Source organism: Gallus gallus, chromosome 1 (genome assembly GCF_016699485.2).
Source record: "Gallus gallus isolate bGalGal1 chromosome 1, bGalGal1.mat.broiler.GRCg7b, whole genome shotgun sequence".
NCBI classification, from domain to species: Eukaryota; Metazoa; Chordata; class Aves; order Galliformes; family Phasianidae; genus Gallus; species Gallus gallus.
In genome coordinates, this window is record NC_052532.1 from 51536387 (window position 1) to 51559101 (window position 22715).

Here is a 22715-nt window from a genome sequence, read left to right on the forward strand (position 1 = left end):
TTCATAAGCAATACGAGAAAGGCCATAGTGAAGTTGGTCTCACCTTGGCTTTGTGGCTGGACTCAGAGCTCAAACCATTGGGAGAGTTGTACAGTTCCTTGGAGACCACACACAGGAACTCTGTCTGATCCTCATTCCCATAGTTGTAGTACGAGCCAATGTTCACAAGCTGAAGAAGACAAAAGAAATGATAACAAACATGTTACTGCAAACTTCCACTTCACCTAGGAAGTAAGGGAGGAAGCCTGCCACACAGCAGGGCTCCAGTCCCTGCCCCCAGTAGAAAGGCCTTATAACTAGACTGAGCAAGTGCAGAGAACAGGAAGTGTCCTCTAAGCTTCAAGAGAAGAGGCGAGAGATGGTAGGTGTGACAGCACCATCAACTGATCCAATATTCTCAGCTAGGGAAGATGCCTTGCCTGGGGGCTGTATGATATCCATACAGCCATCCATCTGTATTCCAAAAGACAACTCCTCACCCTCCTCTTCTATCCTCCCCATACCTGCTCAAAGCGCCATCCATCGGACATAGTGGAAACCATTTGAGTGAGCTCCTCTTCCTGGCACTGTAGCACACGGTAGACATGTTTAGGAGGCACCTGACAGAAAAAAAATTGCAGACAAGAATGTTGACAGAGGTCAAATGCTAAAGGCCATTGCCCACCTGCAGAACGAAGAGGTAACACCTCTTCTTTACAGACCTATACTTCTCACCATGTCCAAGATTCAAGATGGGGTAGAAATCACAACCAAGCCTGTACTGTGCTATTTTGGGGAGCAAGAACAGTGCTCTCACTTTTTGAGAGAAGGGACTGAGCTGAGAGCTTCTTTCAGTGTCCTCCTCTTTCCAACAGGGAGTTTGCATTTGTCATTACAAAGTCATTTATGCAAATGCCACAAATGTTGATGGGGTTTTGCAAGCACAAAGTGGTTGCATTGCTGAAGTCTTACATCCTAAGGCAGACATGATGAAAAGTGAGATATCAGTCAAGATCCCCAGAAGACAGTTTTGAAAAGGTTATCAGCCAAGACAAGCTGTGATTGTGCCACAGGATTGATTCCTTGTGCTTCATGTTCTGCATTTCTCTTCTACAGACATTTCTTCACCTGCTCCCTTCAGGTTTCTCTAGAAGTATCCCCATATTCTTCACTGTGATTACACTCTCAGAACTCCCCATACCAGAGTACTCCTTCCCACACCTCTTCTCTTACCACAAACACAGAATCATAGAATCATAGAATGGCCTGGGTTGAAAAGGACCATAATGATCTAGTTTTAACCCCCCCTGCTGTGTTCAGGGTCACCAACCACAGCAACTAGCAGGCTTCTTCCAGAAGCCAATTTTGTTTCAGAGGCTACATCCAGCATTACCTCTGGAGCTGCAAAACAAATGTGGAACATGTTTATTGTGACTAAATTGGTGTTAGTTTCTCCCCAGGCAAGATTTTGCTGAACAGAGATTAGCACGTAAACTCTAATTAGTTGCTTCTTTCCACTCCTTGCTGCCTCTCCCGCATCTGCTCTCCCTTTAGATTTTCTTCTCCCTTTCAGCATTTCTTCCTTCCTTCACTATCTTTGTTTGCCATTTCTCACCATACCTGAGCCACTGTGTAGTCCTTCTCCTCTAGACGATCCTTAATTATCCGGATTAAAGGGCCGATGTTATAGAACTCTGCTTCTTCCAGGACCCCTAAGAAAGAATGGCAGAGAAACCACGAAGTTAACAGCCAGATTGTTTTGCAAGCCAAAACAACAACTCTAAGTACACTACCCAAGGTTATGTCCCTTGGATAAAATGATACTCAAGCCTTGCTCAGAACTTTAACAGGTTCCTGTTGTTTGAAACCTTTACTGCGGAGAATTGAGCACTGGCTCTCATGTTGGGTTTTACTGTTCACCCCAATTTCTTTATGCTGCCTACTACTACATGAAACAGCAAAGGTTGGTGCCAAGGTCTGCTACTATATTCCCAGGGAAGAGGAAGATTTCCCTGAGAGTACAAAATCGACTTTCAGATTACAGGCCAAGGAGAATAAATGTAGGATCCATGCTCTCAGTGACCTCTAGTTATCACTTTGTTTCAGCCCTCTTTGGAAGGCAGAGAGCCACAGTTTGTTCTGATTTTCCAGCAAAAGAAAATTCCATCCTACCTCCTGGGCCTGTGAGAATTGCATCCCCATGTAACTTCAACCTTTGGTTCTCTCACCTATGCTTCATCACAAAGCAGGCAAATAGAGAACTGTTTTGATTTTTCTGCATGGTGTCTGCATCCTTCACCTCTCCTGAGACACTCCTACTTGCTAACAAGCCATCAGGGAAAGGGAGGTGGGTTCTCAGTGGGCTAGTGAGGGGAAGGAGGCCAGGAGCCAACATTCATGTGTACCCAGATCAGCGTGCAGATGATGCTGGTACGGCTTCTCCACTCGAGAACTCAGATCCACTCAGAGTCCCTCATTCAGCCATTCAGCCATGAACCCTCTAACAGGTTGGTTACATGCCAGCCTGTCTTGTGGCAGGAGCAAAAAGAAGCTGTGAACAGAACAAGACTCCTGTTTACGTTTCAGATCTGGTATTAAAAGCCTTGGCTGAACTCTGTCTGACACGAGGGTGACAATCAGTGATAAGTAAGGAACATCTCTGAATCATGTTTATTACAATTTTGTACTATTTCTTAGATATATTTTTTGCATTATAACTCATAAACTGATTCTGAATAAAACACTCCTTGGTAAAAATCTGTAAGAGAGTCAAGGAGGCTAATGAAGCTGCAGAAACTGTGCTTGGCAAGGGCTGGACAGCACAGCCTGTCTCTGAAATTGGCTGCTTGTTAGTCCCTAACATCCAAAAAATAATGAGGCATTGGGGATCACTGGCTCGTAACACCATGATGATGTTACTGAGTTATCCTATTGGACTCCCTGTCAACATCAAATGAGGGATTGGTTTGTTTGGCTTGCTCCACTGGAATTGCTGCAGTCCACAACCCATCAGAGCACTATTAGCATACATTACATGTCACTGATTAATTATGGGGTTTATTACAGTCAGTTGGTCTGTTTGGTCTTCTGGGTTTTCACTCCTAATTAGAAACACTCAGTCATTAGCACAAACCTCAGTCACAAAGCCTGGTTAAAAGTGTAGCAGGAACAGGTAATAAAACAGTTTATCAAGGATGAGAGACCTAGTCTGCTTCCATCTCAGTCACACCTCTGCACAACTAACAGCCATAAAGACTAAATACATGCAGGATGCCTTCTCCACCTGCTCCATTCCCACTTAGTGAAGGAAACATGCTTTCCAAGAACTGCAAGGATGGCCTTCTCAAATCTTCCACACCAATCTTCAGAAGGATAACGAAAGGTAAGGAGGTCAACTACAAATCCTGCTGTGCTGCTCCAGCAGTGGTTAAGTGGGAAGATTCTGAGCTCCAAGACTCACCTTCTTCAGCCATATCTTTATCCAGGACCAGCTTCCCATGACGGAGGAAATTCAGGATGGGTCCAAAGTAAGTAGGGTCCCGGTCTATTAGGTATGCACCAGTCTCATCCTAGCAACAAGAGGTAGACCATGAGGTGAAAAAAGTGTGGGGCATCTTGACCTGCACCCATCTGCAATTCACTCTCCTGAGATATACTATATGTATAGTAGACCATAGCCAAGACTGCTTCACTCAGATTTTAACTCCTGCATTACTGCACTCAGAATGTCCATCTCAGCACGGACCAACCCAGCTAAGAAAATCAATAAAACTGACCTTAGGCTCCTGCAACCATGCATACAGGCCCAGGGTGAGGGAGCAGAGATCCCTCATGGGGAAAAATGTTGAGTCAGGCAGGTACATCTGGGAGGTACCCCCAGGGTATCTGGGGTGATGGAGCAGCAGGGGTGTAGGGGACATGGCCTTGCTATTCCCCAGGTGGGGAAATCAGTTGCTGGGCTACAGCACAGCCAGGAAGTATCTGACAAGAGAAAATTCTTCCTGGGAGGAGGAGATAAATTGAAGGTATTTTTTTCTCTGGGTTACTCCTACAGCTGTTGGGGTCTGGCTCCAGCCCTGTAGCCCTGCAGCCCTCCCCGTGCTCAGAGGGGCATGGTGCAGGAGGCAATGCAGCTGCCTTACCCGGTCCGACTGCAGCTCCTCGCCCTGGCACAAGCGACACAGGAAAGATTTCTGCTCCCGGCACAGGGTCTGCCTGGTGGTGAGGAAGACGGTGCCCCCCACATTGAGCCTCACCCACTTGGCCTGGGCATCAATGGGGGGTGGGTCCCAGCCGCAGCGTAGCCCCACAGCACCCTTCATCTCTTCCCCGCCCTCCATCCACATCCTCATCCCCCCTGGCATGCAGGGACAGCCGCAGGTGCTGCCTGCTAGGGAATGCTGGGATCTGTAGTTTGTCTGCTCTCCTTCCGCAGCAGCCGTGTTTCCCTTCGGGGCAAGAATCCTCCCTGCATCTGCCCAGGGAGACCCCAGGGGGAGAAGTATGCCCTGTGCTGCAGTTATTAGGGGTGGGCAAAACCACAGTCTCAATGCTCCCTGGCTTTTCCTCCATTTCGGTTTTCACTAACCGAGGGCTGTCCAGCGCTTTGACAGTATGGGGTGTGATGCAAAACTCCTCAGCAATTACTTCCATGTACACCCTCCCCGGCTCATGAAAAGGTTCTGGGAACTGTAGTTTCAGGGACATGCACAAAAGGGTGCTGGGAACTGTAGTTTTTCCAGCCTGCTGTCCCCACGAAAGGGGATGCTGTAATACATTATCCTGACACCACAGCTAATCATTTGCTTGCTTTGAGTCGTGGATCTTGCACGCAGGCGTCCCTGGAGTCAGAAAGAAGGTCTCTGATCTCTGGCAGTCAGCAGATTAAGCCCATCAGCACTGCACTCCACAGCTTTCCCTTCAGGAGATACATTACCCCAGGCTCACAGCACAGTGCTGCATCAGTTGCCACGCTGTTCTTGCTGGAAAATGTGCAGACAGTTGTCTTCTTGCTAACATATGTAGGGACTCTTCTGGGAACGGTATCTTGGATCTGCATGAAGTGCTGGCAGGGGGGCAGGAATAATTTTTCTTCTGATGCAGAAGAGTCGCTGATTCAGCGAGTGTTCCCCTTCTCCCTCCCCCCTGGTATGGTCCTACCATCACAAACCATTCCAGAGACCACTGACTATTTCCCAGCTCTGATGCTGTCTTGGCTGCAGAGAGCTCAGATTTTAACCCTGCTCTGCATGGATCTTTACCTCAGCCCCAGGCATACCACATGCTGATACCAGTGTGCCAATTGCTCCTTGCTGAGTGCAGCCCTGCCTCTGCCACTCCTCCTGCCAAGTCAAGCATGGAGCTCGGCAGCTCATACCCATGGGACTCTGTTCAAATGCACTTCTTGGCATGGACATGACCTGAATAAGTTCTTTCTCCAGCAGCTCTGCTTTTCCCTCTCCCTCTTAAACACAGCTGTGCTTGCCAGCAGCTCAGGCACGTTGGGGATGGAAAGGAAAGGCCGATGTTTCACCTGAATGTGGCCCAAAGTCTTCCTTCACCTAAAGCAACTCTGTGGCTCCTCCTTGCCAAGGCAATGCAGCACCGTAGGAACACCACTGTGCCCTGCAGACACTGTGTTCTTTCACCCAGGGGTTGCTGGGGGGAAGAGAGCGGAAAAATTAAAAGATCATATTTTACTCACATTTCTTGTCTTTTCTTCATTCTCTCTTTTCTTTTGGTTAAAAATCTCTCCTTTTTTATCATCACAGAACATGAGCGTAGCGTCACCCTTCCCCCAAATTACCCAGAATTCTCTTTGACAATGATGGTATAACTGTACTTCGCTCCTTCTGTGGAGGAACGCAAAGGGGAGGGGGGGAAGAGAGGGTAACAAGGAAAAGGTTTTGAAATTGCTGACCTCCAGCTAATTTAAGCACAGGAATGAATCAGCTGCTGCAGGGTGTAAATTCAAATAACTTTAGATCTCCTTTAATTTCTATCAAGAGCTTCCCAGCTCTATAGTGACCATTAATAGAGAGAGGTTAATTTTTTTTTTTCCTATTTGCATTGAGCAGGTCCATTAATAAATTAGTTCCCAGCCCCTGGGCCACTCTCCACTGAGCAGCAGAAGACATCAAGGATGCTCAGACTGTCACCAACCTGGGCTGAAGCATCAGACAGTACAACACAGCTCTGGGCTGTGAGACTGTTTCCTTCCTACCTCTGGCTCTGAGACAAGCCATGGCATATCTGAGAGCTTTGCATTACACTCTGGTGTGTTAAGAATATGAGATCCTGTCAGCTCAACCCACAGCTGCAGCAGACACAGAGAAGGAGGACTGTGGCTCCCTGATATGAATGCAGCAGTTGAAGGTGGCAGCCTACTGCCCCTTATCTTCCCCTCCGATACATCTGCCCTGCCTTTGTGTTGTTCCTTTTTCTATCAAGGGTTCAACCTGCCTTCCTTTCCTCCAAGCCTGTTTCACAGCCCCTCAGTCTCTCTCTCCATTTTGGATCCAATTCCTTTTTTTTTATGCCTTCCTCTCCAACCTCTCCCATGCCAATGCTGCTCATGGGTCAGGAATGGCCTGTATTCAGAGCACACCTTCTTCCATCAATGCTAGTTGCCATCTGTAGCCAACATTTGCTCACCCCAGGGCAATGGGGTGAAAGGCAAGTAGTTCAATCTGAAGTAGTAACATGTAAGTAAGAAAAGAGGTCAAGGTACAACAACCCCACCACTTGTTTTCTGCAATATACAATTTGAGCTTTACTGGAACTCCCTCAGGCCAGGGAGTTTCTCATTGTAAGTGAAAATCTCTTTTAGGAAGAAGACAGTCCAGGGTGAGTTACCAGCTGAAATGCTATAATGAGTAGTTGGGGTGGGCTACATAAAAGCCTGATTTGCACATCATCACTGGATATAGTTCTGAGCTGCCCTTCTTAAGGTCCATTAAAATTAAGCAATAGAACAGAAGAGAAATAAATTCAAATAATAAATGGCTGCTCTTCCTGCTTTGGTGGTAACTACATGCAAGATATTTGCACAGAGTCAGAGACAGCAGCAAGCAAGAGCTTATAGAGAGCAACATGAGTATGCAATGCCATACAGCCCCACTGAACACAAAGCTGATCACGGGGACGGGACCAGTTGCACAGACAGAGCAGGGGCAGGGAGAGCTGGGCAGCCACTGTATGGATAGGTAGTGGGTCTGAACAAGGACAAAGGTAAAATGGGAAGGGGTAAACTGAGAGATTTTTTGTTCAGCAGCCAGCAGACCTGCTGTTAAAAGCTGCAGACACTGCAGTATTCAGTACACATACATCACAGCCTGAAGAGTCCAGCTGGGTATATCGCATGCAATGCATCACTGAATCTGTGGAGCTGCTCTTAGGAACTGTTGAGTTTTGGAGCATCAGTGGGAGAAGAAATCCTTGTGTGTCGGCATAGGCAGTGTCACCACTCAGACAGACTGCAAACACATCTGGGTTTCAATCTGCATGATCATTTAGTTAATGAACACACTGTGGCATGAGGCACTGGAGAAGAAACCATCTCTTCTCTGTGGTGGAGGGCACGTAACACTGATATTTGCCATTAAGCCCACAGCAAATTGGGCAAAGGAAAATCCCTGCATGGGGCATGCTGATAAGAGGAAGACAGTTCACTTGTGAACAGAAGAATCAGTTTGACTGCCAGCTGAGCCAGGCATGTTGGACCAGGAAGAGAAAGGTTCCGTAGCATGCAGGCAAGCTGATCTTTCTCCAGTTCCTGTGAGCAATGTACCTGTGCACAGAATAGCATGTAAATAGCACCTAGTTGTGCGTTAGGACCAGAAGAGATGGGAGGACCAAACCTCAAACCTCTACAGGTAACAGTAATTACTGTCACTCATGCAGTGGTCATTAGTGGGAAGAAATAGTGGTGTAGGAAGAGACAGTGGTGTTGCTTTGAGATTTGGGAAAGTTTGTGGGGGAACAAATGGCCCACAGGGAAGTCAAGTGTGAAGTAATGCAGCAGGATTGCACAGAAGCAGGGAAGGAAGAAGGGGGCAGGGAGAAAGAAGACAGGTGAGGAACATGAGACTGTAAGATTGTTGTTAGAGAACTGTTCATGCTTAATCCCTATAAAAGGTGGAGCTTTGTTGCAAATGTGTGATGAAATGGAGCAGGAGGTGCATGTGAGGGACACAGTCATGTTCCTGGAAGGTGAGGAGAAACTCTATGTGTGACAGAATGGCTGACACCAGAACTGGGAAAAAGGGATTGAGAGGGAAATGCAGGGACAGCAGGATATTGTATATGGCCAGACCTGTGGTCAAAACATAAGCTGCACAATGATGTGGAATTGTAGGAGGACAGCAATGCCCTTTCTTCGGCATTTTGTAGTTAAATGCAGATGATTACCAGTCACAAGTGGTATTGCCCAGTGGTAAGTATTGGGGCTGGCCCTGTTTAAGAGCTTTATTGACTATCTGGACAAGGCAACTGAGTGCACCCTCAGTGAGTATGCAGATGGTCCTACAGAGAACTGGATAGGCTGGATCAATGGACAGAGGCCAATTTTATGAGCCTCAGCAAGACCAAGTGCCAGGTCCTGCACTTTGGCCACAACATCATGCAACATTACAGGACTGGAGCAAAGTGGCTGGAAAGCTGATTGGAGGTAAAGGATCTGGAGTTACTAGTCAACAGCCATCTGAATACGAGCTAGCAGTGTGCCCAGGTGGCAAAGGAGACCAATGGCATCATGGCTTGTACCAGAAATATCACAGTCAGCAGGAGAAGAGAGGTGACTGTCCCTCTGTAATTGGCACTGGTAAGGCTGTACCTCAAGTACTGTGTTCAGTTTTGAGCCCTTCCATACAAGAAACACATTGAGGTCCTGGAGCGTGTCCAGAGAAGGGCAATGGAGCTGTGAGGGGTCTGGAGCACAAGTCTGATGGGGAGCGGCTGAGTGAGCTGGGGTTGTTGAGTCTGGAGAATAGGAGAGTCAGCTTATCACTCTCATGACCTGAAAGGAAGCTATAGCAAGGTGGAGGTTGGCCTCTTCTCCATGGTAATAGGATGAGAAGGAATGATCTTAAGCTGTGACAGGAGAAGTTCAGGTTGGATATTAGGAAAAATTTCTTCCCAGAAAGAGCAGTGCTGCAGTGGCACAGGCTGCACAGGGAGGTGGTGCAGTCACCGTCCCTGGAGGTGTTCCAGAGCCGTGTGGACATGGTCAGTGGGCATGGTGGAGATGGCTGGCGGTTGGACCAGGTGATCTTAGTGGTCTTTCCCAACCTTAATGATTCTGTGGTTCTATGATTTTCCTTTCCCACTCAATTCAGATGCACGAGTGGACTTACCAAGCAGTTGCAGTGCTTCCTCTCCCTCTCCATTGCTACTGCTTCACATAATGTGCACACCACTACATTGCCAGGTTCAGAGCAGACCCAAGCCATTGCCACCATGGTCTCATCCCTGCAGGGCTGGGGATACTCAAATACTCAAAGCTGAGCTGTGCTCTGAAAGAGGGACAGGGTTATTTATTGACCAGACTGTTTGTTCACAAGTTCCAACCTGCTTTTACTGTCTGTAAAAACATTACAGATAGTAAAATACACCAATTAAGCGTTTAGATATTGACCTCAAATTCTCAGCTTTATATGGAGCTGGAAAAGCTCAAGCCTGAAGTTAGCCACAGGTCAATATGACCCTCTTCCCACATCAGTGTTGATTTTTAGGCTACTTCTCTTCCACCAGGAATGCTATGTTACCCAAGATATGCTATTCCTCTTTCCCAATAGCAAAATCTCCAGAGGAGAGTTATAAACATTAGTGATATGCACTCGTCTCCACTTCTTCCCTGCTTCCAATTCTATAGGAAACCCACCCACCGAGACAGAGACATAAAGATCTGCAGAACATTTTTAGTCCTGGTGCAAGTCCCCTCAGCTGTTCCATATGTCCAGCAGCATCTGTTATGGCTCAAAATAGGTTTTTGCAGTTTCCAGGCTTTGAAAACTTAGTCTCAGTTCCCACAATGTTCCCACAAAGTTCTTTGCAGTGTGAGAACAGATCTCAGCTAAAGGGAGGGAAAATATCAGAAGACTGTCTGGGACAGATTTTTGGTATATGATGTAACAGGGCATACACCAAAAACACAAAATATCTTGGTGTGGGGAGGAAGTTCTCCATTCTCCTAAGAGGGGAAATCAAAGCAAAGCTAAGTGCTTGGTAAAAGATTTGCTGAAAGCTGGGAAGCGTAAAAACTGCTGAGAAGATTTTGTAATTCTAAAGGCAGCAGGGAAAAGAGCAGTTGAGTTCTGCAAGTCTTGGCACACTTACCAGAGAGGGGAAGGGCCCTGCTGGATGCCATGCAGTCACACAGTCAAAACACAGAGCATGGGGAGAAGGAAATCTTTCATTTTGTCATCTCCAGGTGACTTGCTGGGCTGCACCAGATACCTCTGCCTGACATGCATTATAGAGGAAAGAAAGTCAGGATCAAGAGGAAGCAGAGAGATTCCCACTAACACCAAGGACTGCTGTGTCCCAGAAAGAAACAAGGGCAGCACAGCAGTGTGCTGGATACTCTGAAAGGACAAAAGACAAAGCTAGCCCCCTGCATCTACTGTAAACAATGAACACTGAAAGAACGCATTCATTTTCACTAAGAAATGAATTTTCATGGAGAAGCAGGGCAGGCACAGTACTCCTGTTTGCCCATCTGTACATATTGACAAAATCTTGCACACCTCCTCACCACACCCAGAAAGTTAAACCTTAACGACTTACCAAAGGTAAGCTTGGCTGGTGGAGTGAAAAGCTAAAAACCCTGAAAAGATGTCAGAGGCCACGTCCTCTTATAGGATCACATATTAGACAATGCTGTCTGTTCAAATATATTTAAGGTGTCTTAAAAAGCAGGGTTCTTCTTGTTCACATTGGAAGGCCCATCTGCAGAGAGTTTAGAACCTACCAGCTGATCCACACCAGTGCTTATCCTTCCATTTTTATCCCGATACCATACTTCAGCTTAAGAAGCCTTTTTCAAGTGCCATCAGTTAGAAAAAGCATCAGATGTCCTACATGACATGTGGACCAGTTCCTCCCTTTTCTCCTGCAGGAAACAGTTGCTAGAAAATTACCCCACTTGGATTAAAGCAAAGTGTTGCTACCAGCCTTTGCAAACAGAGCAATTAGATGGGTGGGGAAATCCATAAAGCATGGGAGTAGAAAATCTTTCCCTAGCAGGAAGAATAAAATTAAACAGCCAATTAGACCAGGAGCTGATCCAGGATGGTAAGCCCTCACAATTTTCAAGATGTGATGCAACTCGCAAAAGGAAGCTCTTTCGGGAAGTTTAATCCCAAAGAGCTAAATGGAAGCTGGCCAATATAAAGCTTTATTGTTTTATTCTAATCTGTGACTTGCTCTGCCTCCTTAAAAGTCACTTGTTTCAGTCTCCCATGCACTCTGTATACTCAGTGCTTACTGCAGTGTCAGCCCCAAGACCCTAAGGAGCTGAGTTGCTAGACAAAATGCAACCAAGGAAATTTAATGTTTTCAATCACTGGAAGTGGGAGTGGGGGGCAGAGTGGTGGAAAAGGGCCATAATGTATGTGTGAGCAGGTGGGGAGGAAAAAGGAAGGAATCATCTGAACAGCACAATTCTTTACTCCAGAGGAGATCCACAAAAATGGAGCCTGTGTCCACATAAGCCAGGGCTACAGCCAATGCAGATGGAGAATAAACCTTCTCCAATGGAAGTGCACCCAGCTGCTGGATTCAGTGCCTTGGTAGGAACCCTGCAAGTCTGTGACTCTAAGTATTCACTAGAAAGCATGATCACATCATCTCTGATATCAACAGGCACATGTTGCTGCACGCCCCAGAACATAACCTCATTAACTAAATTACCAGTGAGCCACAAAAGGTGCAGGCTTTCTTTCTTTTTTTTTTTTAAGAAGGGAGAAAATCCAAGGTAAAACAAATTGTTGAACATGGGCAGGGTTACCTAGGGGTATTTCAGCTTTCAAATGGTCACAATGGTCATTCCAAAAGAAAGAATCTTGCCATTTTGTGCTAAACTGCTGAAGGTTAGAGTTGCACTGTTTTTTAAGGTTACATGGTAAGTCCCATGGAAACAATGGGAACACTTATTGAAAAGAGTAAATCTGGTCACTCTTTCCCTCCCCCTCACGTTCCACTGACAGAATGTGACACCCATACAGTCCATTTTTCCACTATAAGAACTGACATTCAGTCTTTGAGCAACAGAACTGGGACTAACATGGAGTTTAAAACCAAAAAAACAAACAAGCAAGGACTGTAAGGAGGGAGGTGTCAAAAAGACCCAAGAGAGAGGCACACCATTATCTTTGCAGGTCCAAAGAGCTCCTTGAGTGTAAGAAAAGTAGCTCTACTCACTGAAGAAGGAAACACCCCATGTGAATAATCTAGACAATTTCCTGGAAATAATTCATCCAAGCAACACTTAGATAAGCTCCATTCAGCAGAAAGACCTTGAAACAAATGTTTATTTGCTCTTTTTTAAATTCCAGAATCTTTTTATTATTATTATTACTTTTATTTTTTAAGGGGGGTAATTTTGAGCAATGGGGGTACAAAATTGGCTGAATATACACGCTGCATTTAAGACTCCAAACACAAGAAGAAATGCAAACTAAATCTCTAACCTTGTTGAGTGCCAATTTGGAAGCCACGCTTCCTCCTTTAAAATCTTTATTTTTTTTTTCCCTGGGCTTCTCACCCAAAACAGCCCTGATATGTATGGCTGGTTTCTAGGACAGAGGCAGAGAGTAAGACCATGAGGCACAGCTATACAAATATGACCATCCTATGACTAAACATGGTGAATGTCTTGAGTCACAAGCTTGGCCTGACCCAGTAACATTCTCACACTGCCACCAGTGCTCTCTCCATATGAAACTGCAAAGAGGTCACAGATCCACAGAATGGTTGAGGTTGAAAGAGAGCTCTGGAGATCATCTCAGACAACCCACCTGCTCATGCATGGTCACCAAGAGCAGGCTGGTCAGGTCATCTTTATGCTCCCAGAGGGTCAGAGAAGGCAAAAGTGAGAAGCACCATGTGTCAATATGTGTTCCCCAACACCTTCACCTATTACACTTAACCAGGAACATATATACTCATCTTTTCCCAAATCCCGTTTCAAGGCAGATTATCTGTACGACTAAGAGGTGAAGCAGCTCATTACACAGTCTTCCCCTTTCCCTCAGAAATAATATTTTCAGGCTGTGCCCTCATGTACCATTCCACCCAGGCGCCATCGTACACGGCAACATCTGGTTTGCCACAGAGGTATGCCCCCAGAGCCACATGGCAGGCAGTGACTCCAGAGCCACACGTAGCTACCAGAGGCTTTGAGAGGTCCACTTTCTTCTCTTGGAACAGACTTCTGATCTGCTCTGGGGTCTTCTCTAATCCAGACTCCGTGAGGAAACTGGTGAAGGGCATGTTCAGGGAGCCAGGGATATGACCAGGCTCAATTCCTGAAAGAAAAGCAGCACACACAGGAATTAACATCTAGAGCTTGGGAGGATTGTACTGCAAAACTCATTCTGTATTTTACAAGGGGTATTTACTGTTTAATGTACTTTGTTTAAACAAAAAACATAACATCAATTTTTGTTAAAGTTCTGTTCTTTCTCTCAATTCCCTCCACATCTTCCCTCCATCAGAGAAACCCATGCTGCAGTCTCTCATTGAAGCACTTCCACATGCTCTTCCAATGGAGGAGGAGGACCAGTGTCTTTGAGGTGTATGAGAACTGCTTTCCTCATCCCAGCCCTTCAAGAAAAACAAAAACAAAACCAACCAACCAACCAACAAAAACCAGAGCTTCCCCACTCTGAAGTTTTCGAAGAACAGCAGCCAGCCAAAGGGCAAAGAGAACAAGTGAATACATTGTTTCAAGTACTACCCCATAAAAGAGAACAATATATCCCATCCCTACCTCAACAGGAGTCAAACTTAGAACACCTTAAGTTCCCCTACTACCCTGGCTCACTACGCCCGTATCTGTGCAGGCACATTACCATCTCGGGGCTCTGGCTCTATTCCCCGGAACCGTCCTTCAACGCGCGCATCCACGACTTGGAAGCGATGGGAATCCAAGTTATCTAAAATGTCCTCGTAGGTTTTCACCATGCACTTGTCCAAGGTGGCATGGAAATCAGACGGAGCTACCTGGGTTTTCCCAGAGCTCAGTGGAAATCCTTCTCGCAGCCAGTTCTTCAGGCCACCATCTAGAAGGGAAACTGCTTCATGTCCAAAGACCCGGAACATCCACCACACTCGTGGTGCTGAGAAGAGCCCTTGGTCGCTGCCATCATACACCACAACGTGGGAATCGTTCCCCACACCCAGCTTCCCCACATACTCAGCAAACTCATTGGCCTTAGGCATCATGTGATCATAAGGTGAAGTACGATCACTGCACTGGTCAATGTCAAAGAAAACTGCACCAGGGATATGGCGCTCCTCAAACTCCTGTTTCGGGTCACGCTTCATCTTTGGCAAATACCAGGATGCATCCACAACCTTCAAGGCCTGTCCAGTTTGCTTGGACTTGATGGCTTCTGAAAGCCATTTTGCAGAGACCAGAGCACGGTAGAGGAGCTGTTGCGACATTGCTCCCAAATCCTGGCTGAGACTACCTGAGACACCTGCCTGCAAAAACAAGAAAGCTACAAATTAGAGGCCAGCCTCACAAAAAGCAACCAAAGACATATTTAGGTACCAAAGCCCCACGTATGCACTGAGATGCTAGCTAAGTCTACAGTGATAAGTTTGCAATCATAGAATCATTAAGGTTGGGAAAAACCTCTAAGATCACCAGGTCCAACCACCAGCCCACCCCCACCATGCCCACTGACCATGTCCTCAGTGCCACATCCACACGGCTCTGGAACACCTCCAGGGACAGTGACTCCACCACCTCCCTGTGCAGCCTGTGCCACTGCAGCACCACTCTTCCTGAGAAGAAATCTTTCTTAATATCCAACCCGAACCTCTCCTGGCACAATGCTCCAGCCCTGGGGATAAAGAGTCTCACAGAGCTAAACACAAGCCTTGCACCAAGCAGAGCAGCTATGCCCAGGGCCCTTCACATCCAGCACTGACAGCAGCACCAAGGGAGCAAGGCAGTCCCAGAACCCTGACGAGACCGGTCCTGTGCCGAAGACAGCCCGCAGCACCTATCGCCCTGATGCCAACCGCCCCGAGCACTCCGCGCACAGAGGGTGAATGCACAAGGCCCTGTACCTCTGTGCCGGGCCTCTGCCGAGCAGCTTCCCAACAGCCGTGGCCTACGCCGCTTCAGGGGGCGGGAGCCGGGACACTCCCAGCGGGGCGGTGCCGCCCGCCCCCGTGCCGCCATTTTGTGTGTGTGTGTGTGTGTGTGTGTGTGGAAGGGTGGGCCTCGCTCCCTCCCCGTGCGGGCTGATTGGCCGCGCCCCTCCCGCGGCCCGGCCCATTGCGGCCGCCGCTTCGGTCCTTGGCCTCCGTGCTCCGAGATGGCGGCGCAGGCGTTGGGCCGCGCGCTGGTCAGCGCCAAGTGGCTGTCCGAGGCCGTGCGGGCCGGCAGGGTCGGGGCCGGGCTGCGGGTGCTGGATGCCTCCTGGTACCCCCCGCAAGAGCGCAACGCCCGGCAGGAGTTCAAGGAGAGACACATTCCCGGCGCGTCCTTCTTCGACATCGAGGAGTGCCGGGATAAGTCCTCCCCGTATGATTTCATGCTGCCGAGCGAGGCCCACTTTGCCGACTACGTGGGGCGCCTGGGGGTCAGCAACGACACCCACGTGGTGGTGTATGACGGCGACGAGCTGGGCACCTTCTACGCCCCCCGTGCCTGGTGGATGTTCCGAGCCTTCGGGCACCGCGAGGTCTCCGTGCTGAACGGTGGCTTCAAGAACTGGGTGAAGGAGGGCCACCCCGTGACGGCGGAGCCCAGCCAGCCCGCGCAGGCGGTCTTTAAGGCCAAGCTGGACAAGACCCTGCTAAAGACCTTCGAGGAGATGATGGAGAATGTGGGGTCCAAGAAGTTCCAGGTGGTGGATTCCCGCCCTGCGGGCCGGTTTCAGGGCACTGAGCTGGACCAAGGTAAAGTAGAGGGAACGGCGCCTGCTCCCTGCGTTGTAGCAGGATGAGCGTTGGTGGTGGAACAGCTTCTCCCAGCCAGCAGGCATGCCTCAACCCAACTCATGGATTTACCTTGAGGGATCTGCGTTTGAGCACTTGGATTCCAGCACACTCAAGGGATGCTTTTTCTTGTAATTCGTTGTAAAGCTGCAGGAGAATATAGCAGAAAAGGGAATGGAAAACACCCAGAAGTCTGCAGTCAGTTGGCTCCAGAATCCTCCTTCCCATACCCTGCAGAAGATAGACAGAATGCACATGGGACAATGCAGAATGGGAGATGAGAGCTTCCAGGGGTTTTTTTTTAGGGCTTAATCTAGTACTAACAGATGTGCACAAACTATCAGTATTAATCCAGGCACTTCTCACACTAATGAATGCACTAGTGAAGGCCCAGTTTGTTTCAGGCAGTGCTGTAACTCAAGAGACATTTTCCTTATTGCTCTGATTCCCAACAAATAGAGAACTTCTGGTTGTAATCATTGTGCTTCTGCTCTCTGCCATAAATCTAACAAGAAAGGAAAGCCCCAGACACATCCCAGACATAGAGGCAAGAGTTGGACTCGATGATCCTTGTGGGTCCCTTCCTACTTGGGATATTCTGTGTTTGTGCTATCACCCTGTCTCTTTTTGGATGCAAATAACAGGAACTAAAATTGATTTTGTTACCTCAATCACTGGACACGCAAGCAATAGAGGTGGAAGAAATACTGTGCAGTGGGGACAGCTGGTGCAGCAGTGTCCCTGGAATGAAATTTGAGTTCGTTCCTAAAGGAGGCCTGTACTGCGTAACTTAAACCTTGGTATATTGCAAAATAACTTCTCCTAAAATCAGAATCACTAAAATGGTTTTAAAAGTGGGAGTTCTAAAAACAAAAGGAAAAACTCAGCAGCAGTAGTTTGGTTGGAGTTACAGTATGCTCCACAGGAGTGGATGTGTAACAGGCTTGCATGGTCCAGTGGCTGTGCTGTGCTTCTGCATTGCAGGTGGGCTTTCAGAGTTTCACTGTGTGTGCTGCTTTACAGCAATTGAGTGGGACATTGTGTCCTAAGCGCAGAGGATCTCATCCTGAAATAAATTTCCACAACCAAATCTCAAAACTGGTTGGCTGTGATGGCTGTGTACACATAAAATCAGAATCATTTGAGTTGAAAGGGACCCTTAAAGGCCATTTGGTCCAACTCCAATGAACAGGGATGCCTACAGCTCAATCAGGGTACTCAGAGCCCCTGCAGCCTGACCTTGGCTGTCTCCAGGGATGGGGCATCCACCACCTCTCTGGGCAACCTGTGCCAGTGCTTCGCTACCCTTACTGTAGAAAACTTCTTCCTTGTATCTAGTCTAAATCTCTGTCATATCGCAAGAGACCCTGCTAAGGAGTCTGTCCACTTCTTTCTTATGGTTCCTCTTTAGCTACTAAGTGCCTAAATGTCTGTGGTGAACCCCAAACATGCTTGACCACTGCTAGGCACTGTGAAAGGTAGGAGAGTTAAAAGGAGTAATGGAGGAGGCTGTTGCAGAGAGAGAGGGTAGTTAGGCTTATTGTTCATTCTTTTTCTGGCCTACAACAGCCCATCAAAGTGAAGGTAGAATTTTAACCTCAAAACATGAATAAAGCATTCCTTGCAGATGGAGGTGATGAATTTCATATTCTCATTCCCAAAGTGGGAGTTGTCACTGGGTAACAAATACTGCAGCCCCTGACAGCATCTTGGAAACAGATTTTTCCTTTGAAGTGAGTCAGCATGAAACAGTTTATTTGTGGTAGTCCAGTTCTGCTTCCCACAGCAGATCCAGCAGGGTAAGCACTCCATCTGCAGCTGCTTGTTCTGCAAGAGCTCGACAGCTTTCTGAGCCAAGCTAGCCAATAGCTGTGCTACAACCAGTGGTAGGTAAAAGGTAGCGCTTACACCTAAAAGAGCAATTTGAAATCAATGCTGATTAATTACAGGGGTCATTCAATCAGGGAGGAGAAACATAGCCTGCAATTTGGAAAAGAAGAATGGTCTTGAGGTTAAGGAACTTAATGTGTTCTCAGGTGATTTCAGTTTAATTATTGCCTCAGCTCTTGATTTCCTAATTAAGTCCATTAATCTCTCCAGTTCCATGAACTCCATCTCCAGAAGAGGCTAATTTCAGCTGACTCTTTTGTCTGTTTAATTTTTTCAGCTCCTTGTGGTAGGAATCAGCTGCCCCTGTTTTATTCTTATATAACCATTGCCTTGCTAGGACTTGGGTCTCTGTAGTGTTTGAAATAAGCCATGATACATCATTTTTAGTTGCTGGTAGAAGTTTACACAGGTTGCCAGGGTGGAGAAAGATAAATGATGTGTCTTTAAGCTGGATGTCATCGGTCTTAAATACAAGTGTTGCTTTGGGTGAAAGAAACTCTGGTGTTTGTATGTGGTGTGCATCTACAGCTGATCTGAGTGATTAAGTGTCCCTGCACAGCGCTGTGTCCCTGGAGGTACCCGTGTGCCTGTATCCTGTGCACATACACTACTCTTTGGGTTCTGCCCATTTTCCAAGCTCTCAGATCTCCCAAACAAAGCTTTTGCTCAGCTTGAATGTTCAGTGGCAGTGGGAGGGAGAATGAGATGTTACTACTACATCCCTCTCTTCTCCAAGAGGAGTCTGTAGCATAATGCACACTGACTCTACTTTGTCCATGAAGTAGTACTGGAGGCACAACATGGGGAGTGAGACTTTCAAAGTCTGTTTCATTCCTCAAGAGCTTACAGTGAAAGGTGTCCATCTTTTGATCGGACTGACAAACATCAGATGCCACAATGAGCCAGTTCTTCAAGTCAACTCTTTTGGCCATGTACGTGCACAGTGCTTTGACGCTGGTGGCAAAGGCTTATTGATCTGGCTACAAGGATGTATCAGGCCAGGACTGAACTTAAAGTGTTCCTTCCAGCGAGTTCACATTAGGTCGGATGTAATCATTAATAGAATATAGAATAAAATGGTTCATTTGAAAACATTCAGTCTGAGTGGAAGAGAGAAAAAAAAGTGGGCAACAGAGGGGGATTTTGGAGGGAACAGCTATTTGTACTCTGCAAACTCCAGGACCACAGGGAGTTAAATGTGGACAAGGCACATCTTTTATCTTTTTGCCCAGAAGAAATTCCATTTGGAGCTTTTGTCACAAAGGGAAAGTCTGGAGAGAAGGAACTGTACTCTTAGCTAGATAAATAGCCAATAAAAAAGAGAGGTTTAAGCAAAGAACCTAACAGATGTGGAAAAGGGGATTAAACAGTGAGGAAGATAACATATTGCAGGTTACAAAGTGTGAGAAAGAATTGCCAGAAGCCAAGCTGAGTGAGAGAGACTTGGCAAAGGAAATTAAAACAACAAAAACTGCTGGAGCAAAGTGAATAAAAAGAGAACGAGGAGAGAGGGAGTAAATAAGGTTGCTGTGCAGTTAGCAGGGATTCTGGGCGAAAGACTGTGTACAGCTTCAGAATTATACTAAGGCTGTACTGCTGGATTTTTTGGTTTTCTGGATGTTTGGTTTTTTTTTGTACATGCATAGTATTTTGATATAGTGTTTTCTGTTGTTGTTTTTGGTTTTTTACCTCTGAGGATATCATCTATTATACAGTAGTGTGAGGGGTAGCATAGGAAGGGGAGAGAGGCAGGAATGATCATTTTAAAATGGGATATATAACCAAAAGATATCCATGTGCTCAAATCTGTGAGGCAGATAATTTCTGTCCTAAACAGAAGTCCAAAATCAGTCACGTGACATTGCAACTTAATGAAATGAGACATTTAATAAGAACACATCAGAACATGGTTTTACAGGAGAGAAACACTAGCAAAGCTTGTTTTTTTACTTAGGATAGGAGGTACAGAATGGCCTGTGTAAACTGTTGAGCTAATAATGTAACATCAATAGACTGTAATGGTTTCAAAAAACTTCTCAAGGAAACATATTTGAAGCAAAGGCAGAATTGAATAAAATACCTTGGTAAATTTGCACTCCAACTACGGGCTCAATTTATTTGACAACAGAATTGATTTGCAAAGAGAAAAGGAAACACTCATTCATGGATGTAACGTTTGATCCTTTCTTCCAGCTATTGGAAGCAGCTTCAAAGTAGATTTGATCCATTTGAGCCTCACTGATACTTTGGACGTAAGGTTAAGGGGACCATTATTATCTCAATGTGAGAAGAGGGCATGCAACACAAGTACTGTTTGATGCCCAAGGGAGGGAGCTAGAAGAGAGGGAGCTGATAAAACCTCCTCAGCCACTCGAGCACTTCTTCAGCAGTCCAAGGAGCTGTGATCGTGCAGTGTCAGCTAGTTTGTTCAGCTGAGCACCCACACACAGGAGTAAGTGCTGTTTCTACAGATTTCCCCAACTTTCACTTGCAGAGCATGAGCATTGGCCTTTCTGACTCTCACAAACTTTTGAATCTCTCTACAGATGAAAGCCAAAATACTCTAAAATGAGACTTTTCTGATCTGCCCTGCTCTTTAAATGTTTGTTTAAAGGTGGTGAACATAAGACTGCAGTCTCCAGTAAGAGGATGCAAACATACGTATTGTGGACAGTCATGACCATTAGACCTGGAACAGCTATGAACTGAATCAGTGACCCAGCAAGATTCTTTGAGCAAGGGCTGGCCTCTCCAGCCCAGCCCCCAGGACTTCTTGACCTTAGAATACTTCCTCAGTGCCCTAGGATGGTATGAAGCTGCAGTTATATGGTTCATAGTCTCATCTGTGTTGATGCAGCAGTGTTAGATTTGTACGACGCTCAGGATGAATCAAGAGACAATGAGGGTCCATCTTGAACAGTGAGAGATTTTGCTGTCTAGAGGTAGCTTTGGCTGTCTATAAGCTCCTACTTCTGCCCAGCTGAGCAAAAATTCCCTCTTTAACAGCACCTTATAATCCTATTTCCTTGTGGCATGTCCTGTCGTGTCATGACATCATTTTGCATGAGCAATGAAACTGCAGCATCATTATGGTGATGCCAATCTCTGACTAAATGTTACTTTAATCTTTTGGCTACAATAAAGATTCCCTGCTCCAATCTCTTCCCATCTCCTGAGATCAGCTACTCTAATGCCTTAGGGAAGTGGAAAGCTATAAATGAAAGATTAGCATTTTTGCAACTTTCCCAGGGCTATCTTGTTAGAAATTCAAACCTAGCAAGGAGCCATTCAAGGTAATACTTAATATTTCCTGCTTTGACAAGGCTTGATCTAAAGCTTCTCAAAGTCAGTGGAAAAACTTGAGTTGAATGTAATAGACTTCGATTAAACCTGTGGTGAGTGTTTCAAGGGTGTGATGAAAATCTCATCCATTGTGTTTTGGTACGTGCTTCTCCCTAGAGAACTTGTTCTTGAGATGTAAGTTTCAGCTTAACTGGTTAGCTATACCAATAGAGAAACAGACCTCACACTGATTTCATCCATGAGGTAGATATAAAAAGTAATACAAACTCTAAATTCTTACTCCTCTGATTCTATTGCCCTGGTACATCTGCCTTATCAGTAGTGCCTATCACTTTAAGTTTGCTTTACTTTTCTGAAGCATGATTTTAACGTGACACAGGGATAAACTTTAAATAGAGAACTACTTTCACAAATTTCATGTACAAGCCACATATCATGCTTCTGAATGCTGTGTCCCTACATGCTGCTGGCATATTTAGGGAAGATCAGAAATATACTGCTGTATTTCTCTTTATGTATAATACCTTTGCTAGGATCTTTCCTGTGGTGGCTCTTTGATTCCTGTCATATCTAGGGCTGCCAAGGCTTTCAGATTCCTACCTCCTATTGCCTTTGGGGGGAAACAATTTTCTGAACAACTTTAGCCAAGTTAAATAATGTTTGCCCTCTTTTTAGCCCCATACTGCTTTGCATCTCCATCACCACCTGAAACAACTGAGCATCTTGGGGAGTATCTGCAGCGATGTCTCTTTTGTAGGTGTCCTTCATCACCTACATTAATGACTCCTTGCTCATATTTTTTCTTCTTGTTCACTCTTGCAGGGCTGGAATCTGGTCACATCCCTGGTGCTGTGAACATGCCCTTCTCAACATTCCTAACAGAAAGCGGCCATGAGAAGAGTATTGAGGAGATTCAGCAGATGTTCCGTGAGAAGAAAGTGGATCTTTCAAAGCCACTGACTGCCACGTGCCGCAAAGGTGTCACGGCATGTCACATTGCCTTGGCAGCCTACCTGTGTGGCAAGCCTGATGTGGCAGTTTATGATGGCTCCTGGTCTGAATGGTTCCACCGTGCCCCACCTCAGTACAAGGTCACTGAGCTGAAGCGCAACAAGGGCTAGAGGGAGAGTTGTCCCTTAGCGTATCTGTAGCCCAGGGTGCAGAAAGGAAAGGGAGGAGGTAGAAAAAGGAGGAAAAAAAGAATCATGCTGATTTAGATTTTGCTGATTTTTCTTGGAATGATCAGTAGTTTTCTATCACAGCTTGCAGTTTCTCACAATGAAATAAAATCTACTTCTAAAATAATGCACTTATAAATGTCTCTTAGTTATTTTCTATTGCCCCCGACTTCTTTGTGCTGGGTGAGA

General features: G+C 46.3%; 3 protein-coding genes across 27 annotated transcripts in view; 1 reads left to right on the top strand and 2 right to left on the bottom strand.

The window, feature by feature from the left end:
* The window catches only part of KCTD17 (potassium channel tetramerization domain containing 17), a 53389-nt gene extending 47602 nt beyond the window's left edge, over positions 1–5787 (bottom strand). For 12 of the 24 annotated variants that reach the window (XM_040656277.2, XM_040656272.2, XM_040656270.2 and 9 more), the window contains exons 1-7: positions 5684–5787; positions 4916–5044; positions 4122–4194; positions 3440–3548; positions 1600–1691; positions 504–599; positions 44–169 (exon numbers count right to left, since the gene is read on the bottom strand). In XM_040656277.2, coding sequence (XP_040512211.1) covers positions 44–169; positions 504–599; positions 1600–1691; positions 3440–3548; positions 4122–4194; positions 4916–5044; positions 5684–5745 — 687 coding nt within the window. In that variant the 5' untranslated portion in view covers positions 5746–5787. Of the gene's footprint in view, positions 1–43; positions 170–503; positions 600–1599; positions 1692–3439; positions 3549–4121; positions 4358–4915; positions 5045–5683 lie in introns of those variants that run through there. The other 12 variants (XM_040656280.2, XM_040656279.2, XM_040656310.2 and 9 more) reach the window with 2 other exon arrangements.
* A 6693-nt stretch (positions 5788–12480) lies between these two features.
* MPST (mercaptopyruvate sulfurtransferase) lies at positions 12481–15335 on the bottom strand. 2 transcript variants are annotated; one of them, NM_001277377.2, is made up of 3 exons: positions 15280–15335; positions 14052–14685; positions 12481–13505 (listed from the first exon to the last, which is right to left on the bottom strand). In NM_001277377.2, exons 2-3 carry the CDS (start codon positions 14644–14646, stop codon positions 13207–13209), a joined length of 894 nt encoding a protein of 297 aa, NP_001264306.1. In that variant the 5' UTR covers positions 14647–14685; positions 15280–15335; the 3' UTR covers positions 12481–13206. The 2 variants fall into 2 exon arrangements, with proteins under 2 accessions (NP_001264306.1, XP_015140825.2); XM_015285339.4 differs by having other exon boundaries at positions 12492–13505; positions 14892–15335.
* Positions 15336–15520: 185 nt separating this feature from the next.
* Positions 15521–22653, top strand: TST (thiosulfate sulfurtransferase). The gene is made up of 2 exons (NM_001167731.2): positions 15521–16116; positions 22171–22653. The coding sequence occupies exons 1-2, from the start codon at positions 15531–15533 to the stop codon at positions 22467–22469; spliced, it is 885 nt and encodes a 294-aa protein (NP_001161203.2). The 5' UTR covers positions 15521–15530; the 3' UTR covers positions 22470–22653.
* Positions 22654–22715: the final 62 nt, after the last annotated feature.

Bases quoted from the DNA above. Each gene is read 5' to 3' on its own strand.
- MPST (XM_015285339.4), bottom strand. The intron at 13,506-14,051 runs GTAATGTGCCTG...CTTTTCTTTCAG, and splicing joins AGAGCCAGAGCCCCGAGATG to GAATTGAGCCTGGTCATATC.
- TST (NM_001167731.2), top strand. From the start codon at position 15,531: ATGGCGGCGCAGGCGTTGGGCCGCGCGCTGGTCAGCGCCAAGTGGCTG. The intron at 16,117-22,170 runs GTAAAGTAGAGG...TCACTCTTGCAG, and splicing joins GGGCACTGAGCTGGACCAAG to GGCTGGAATCTGGTCACATC.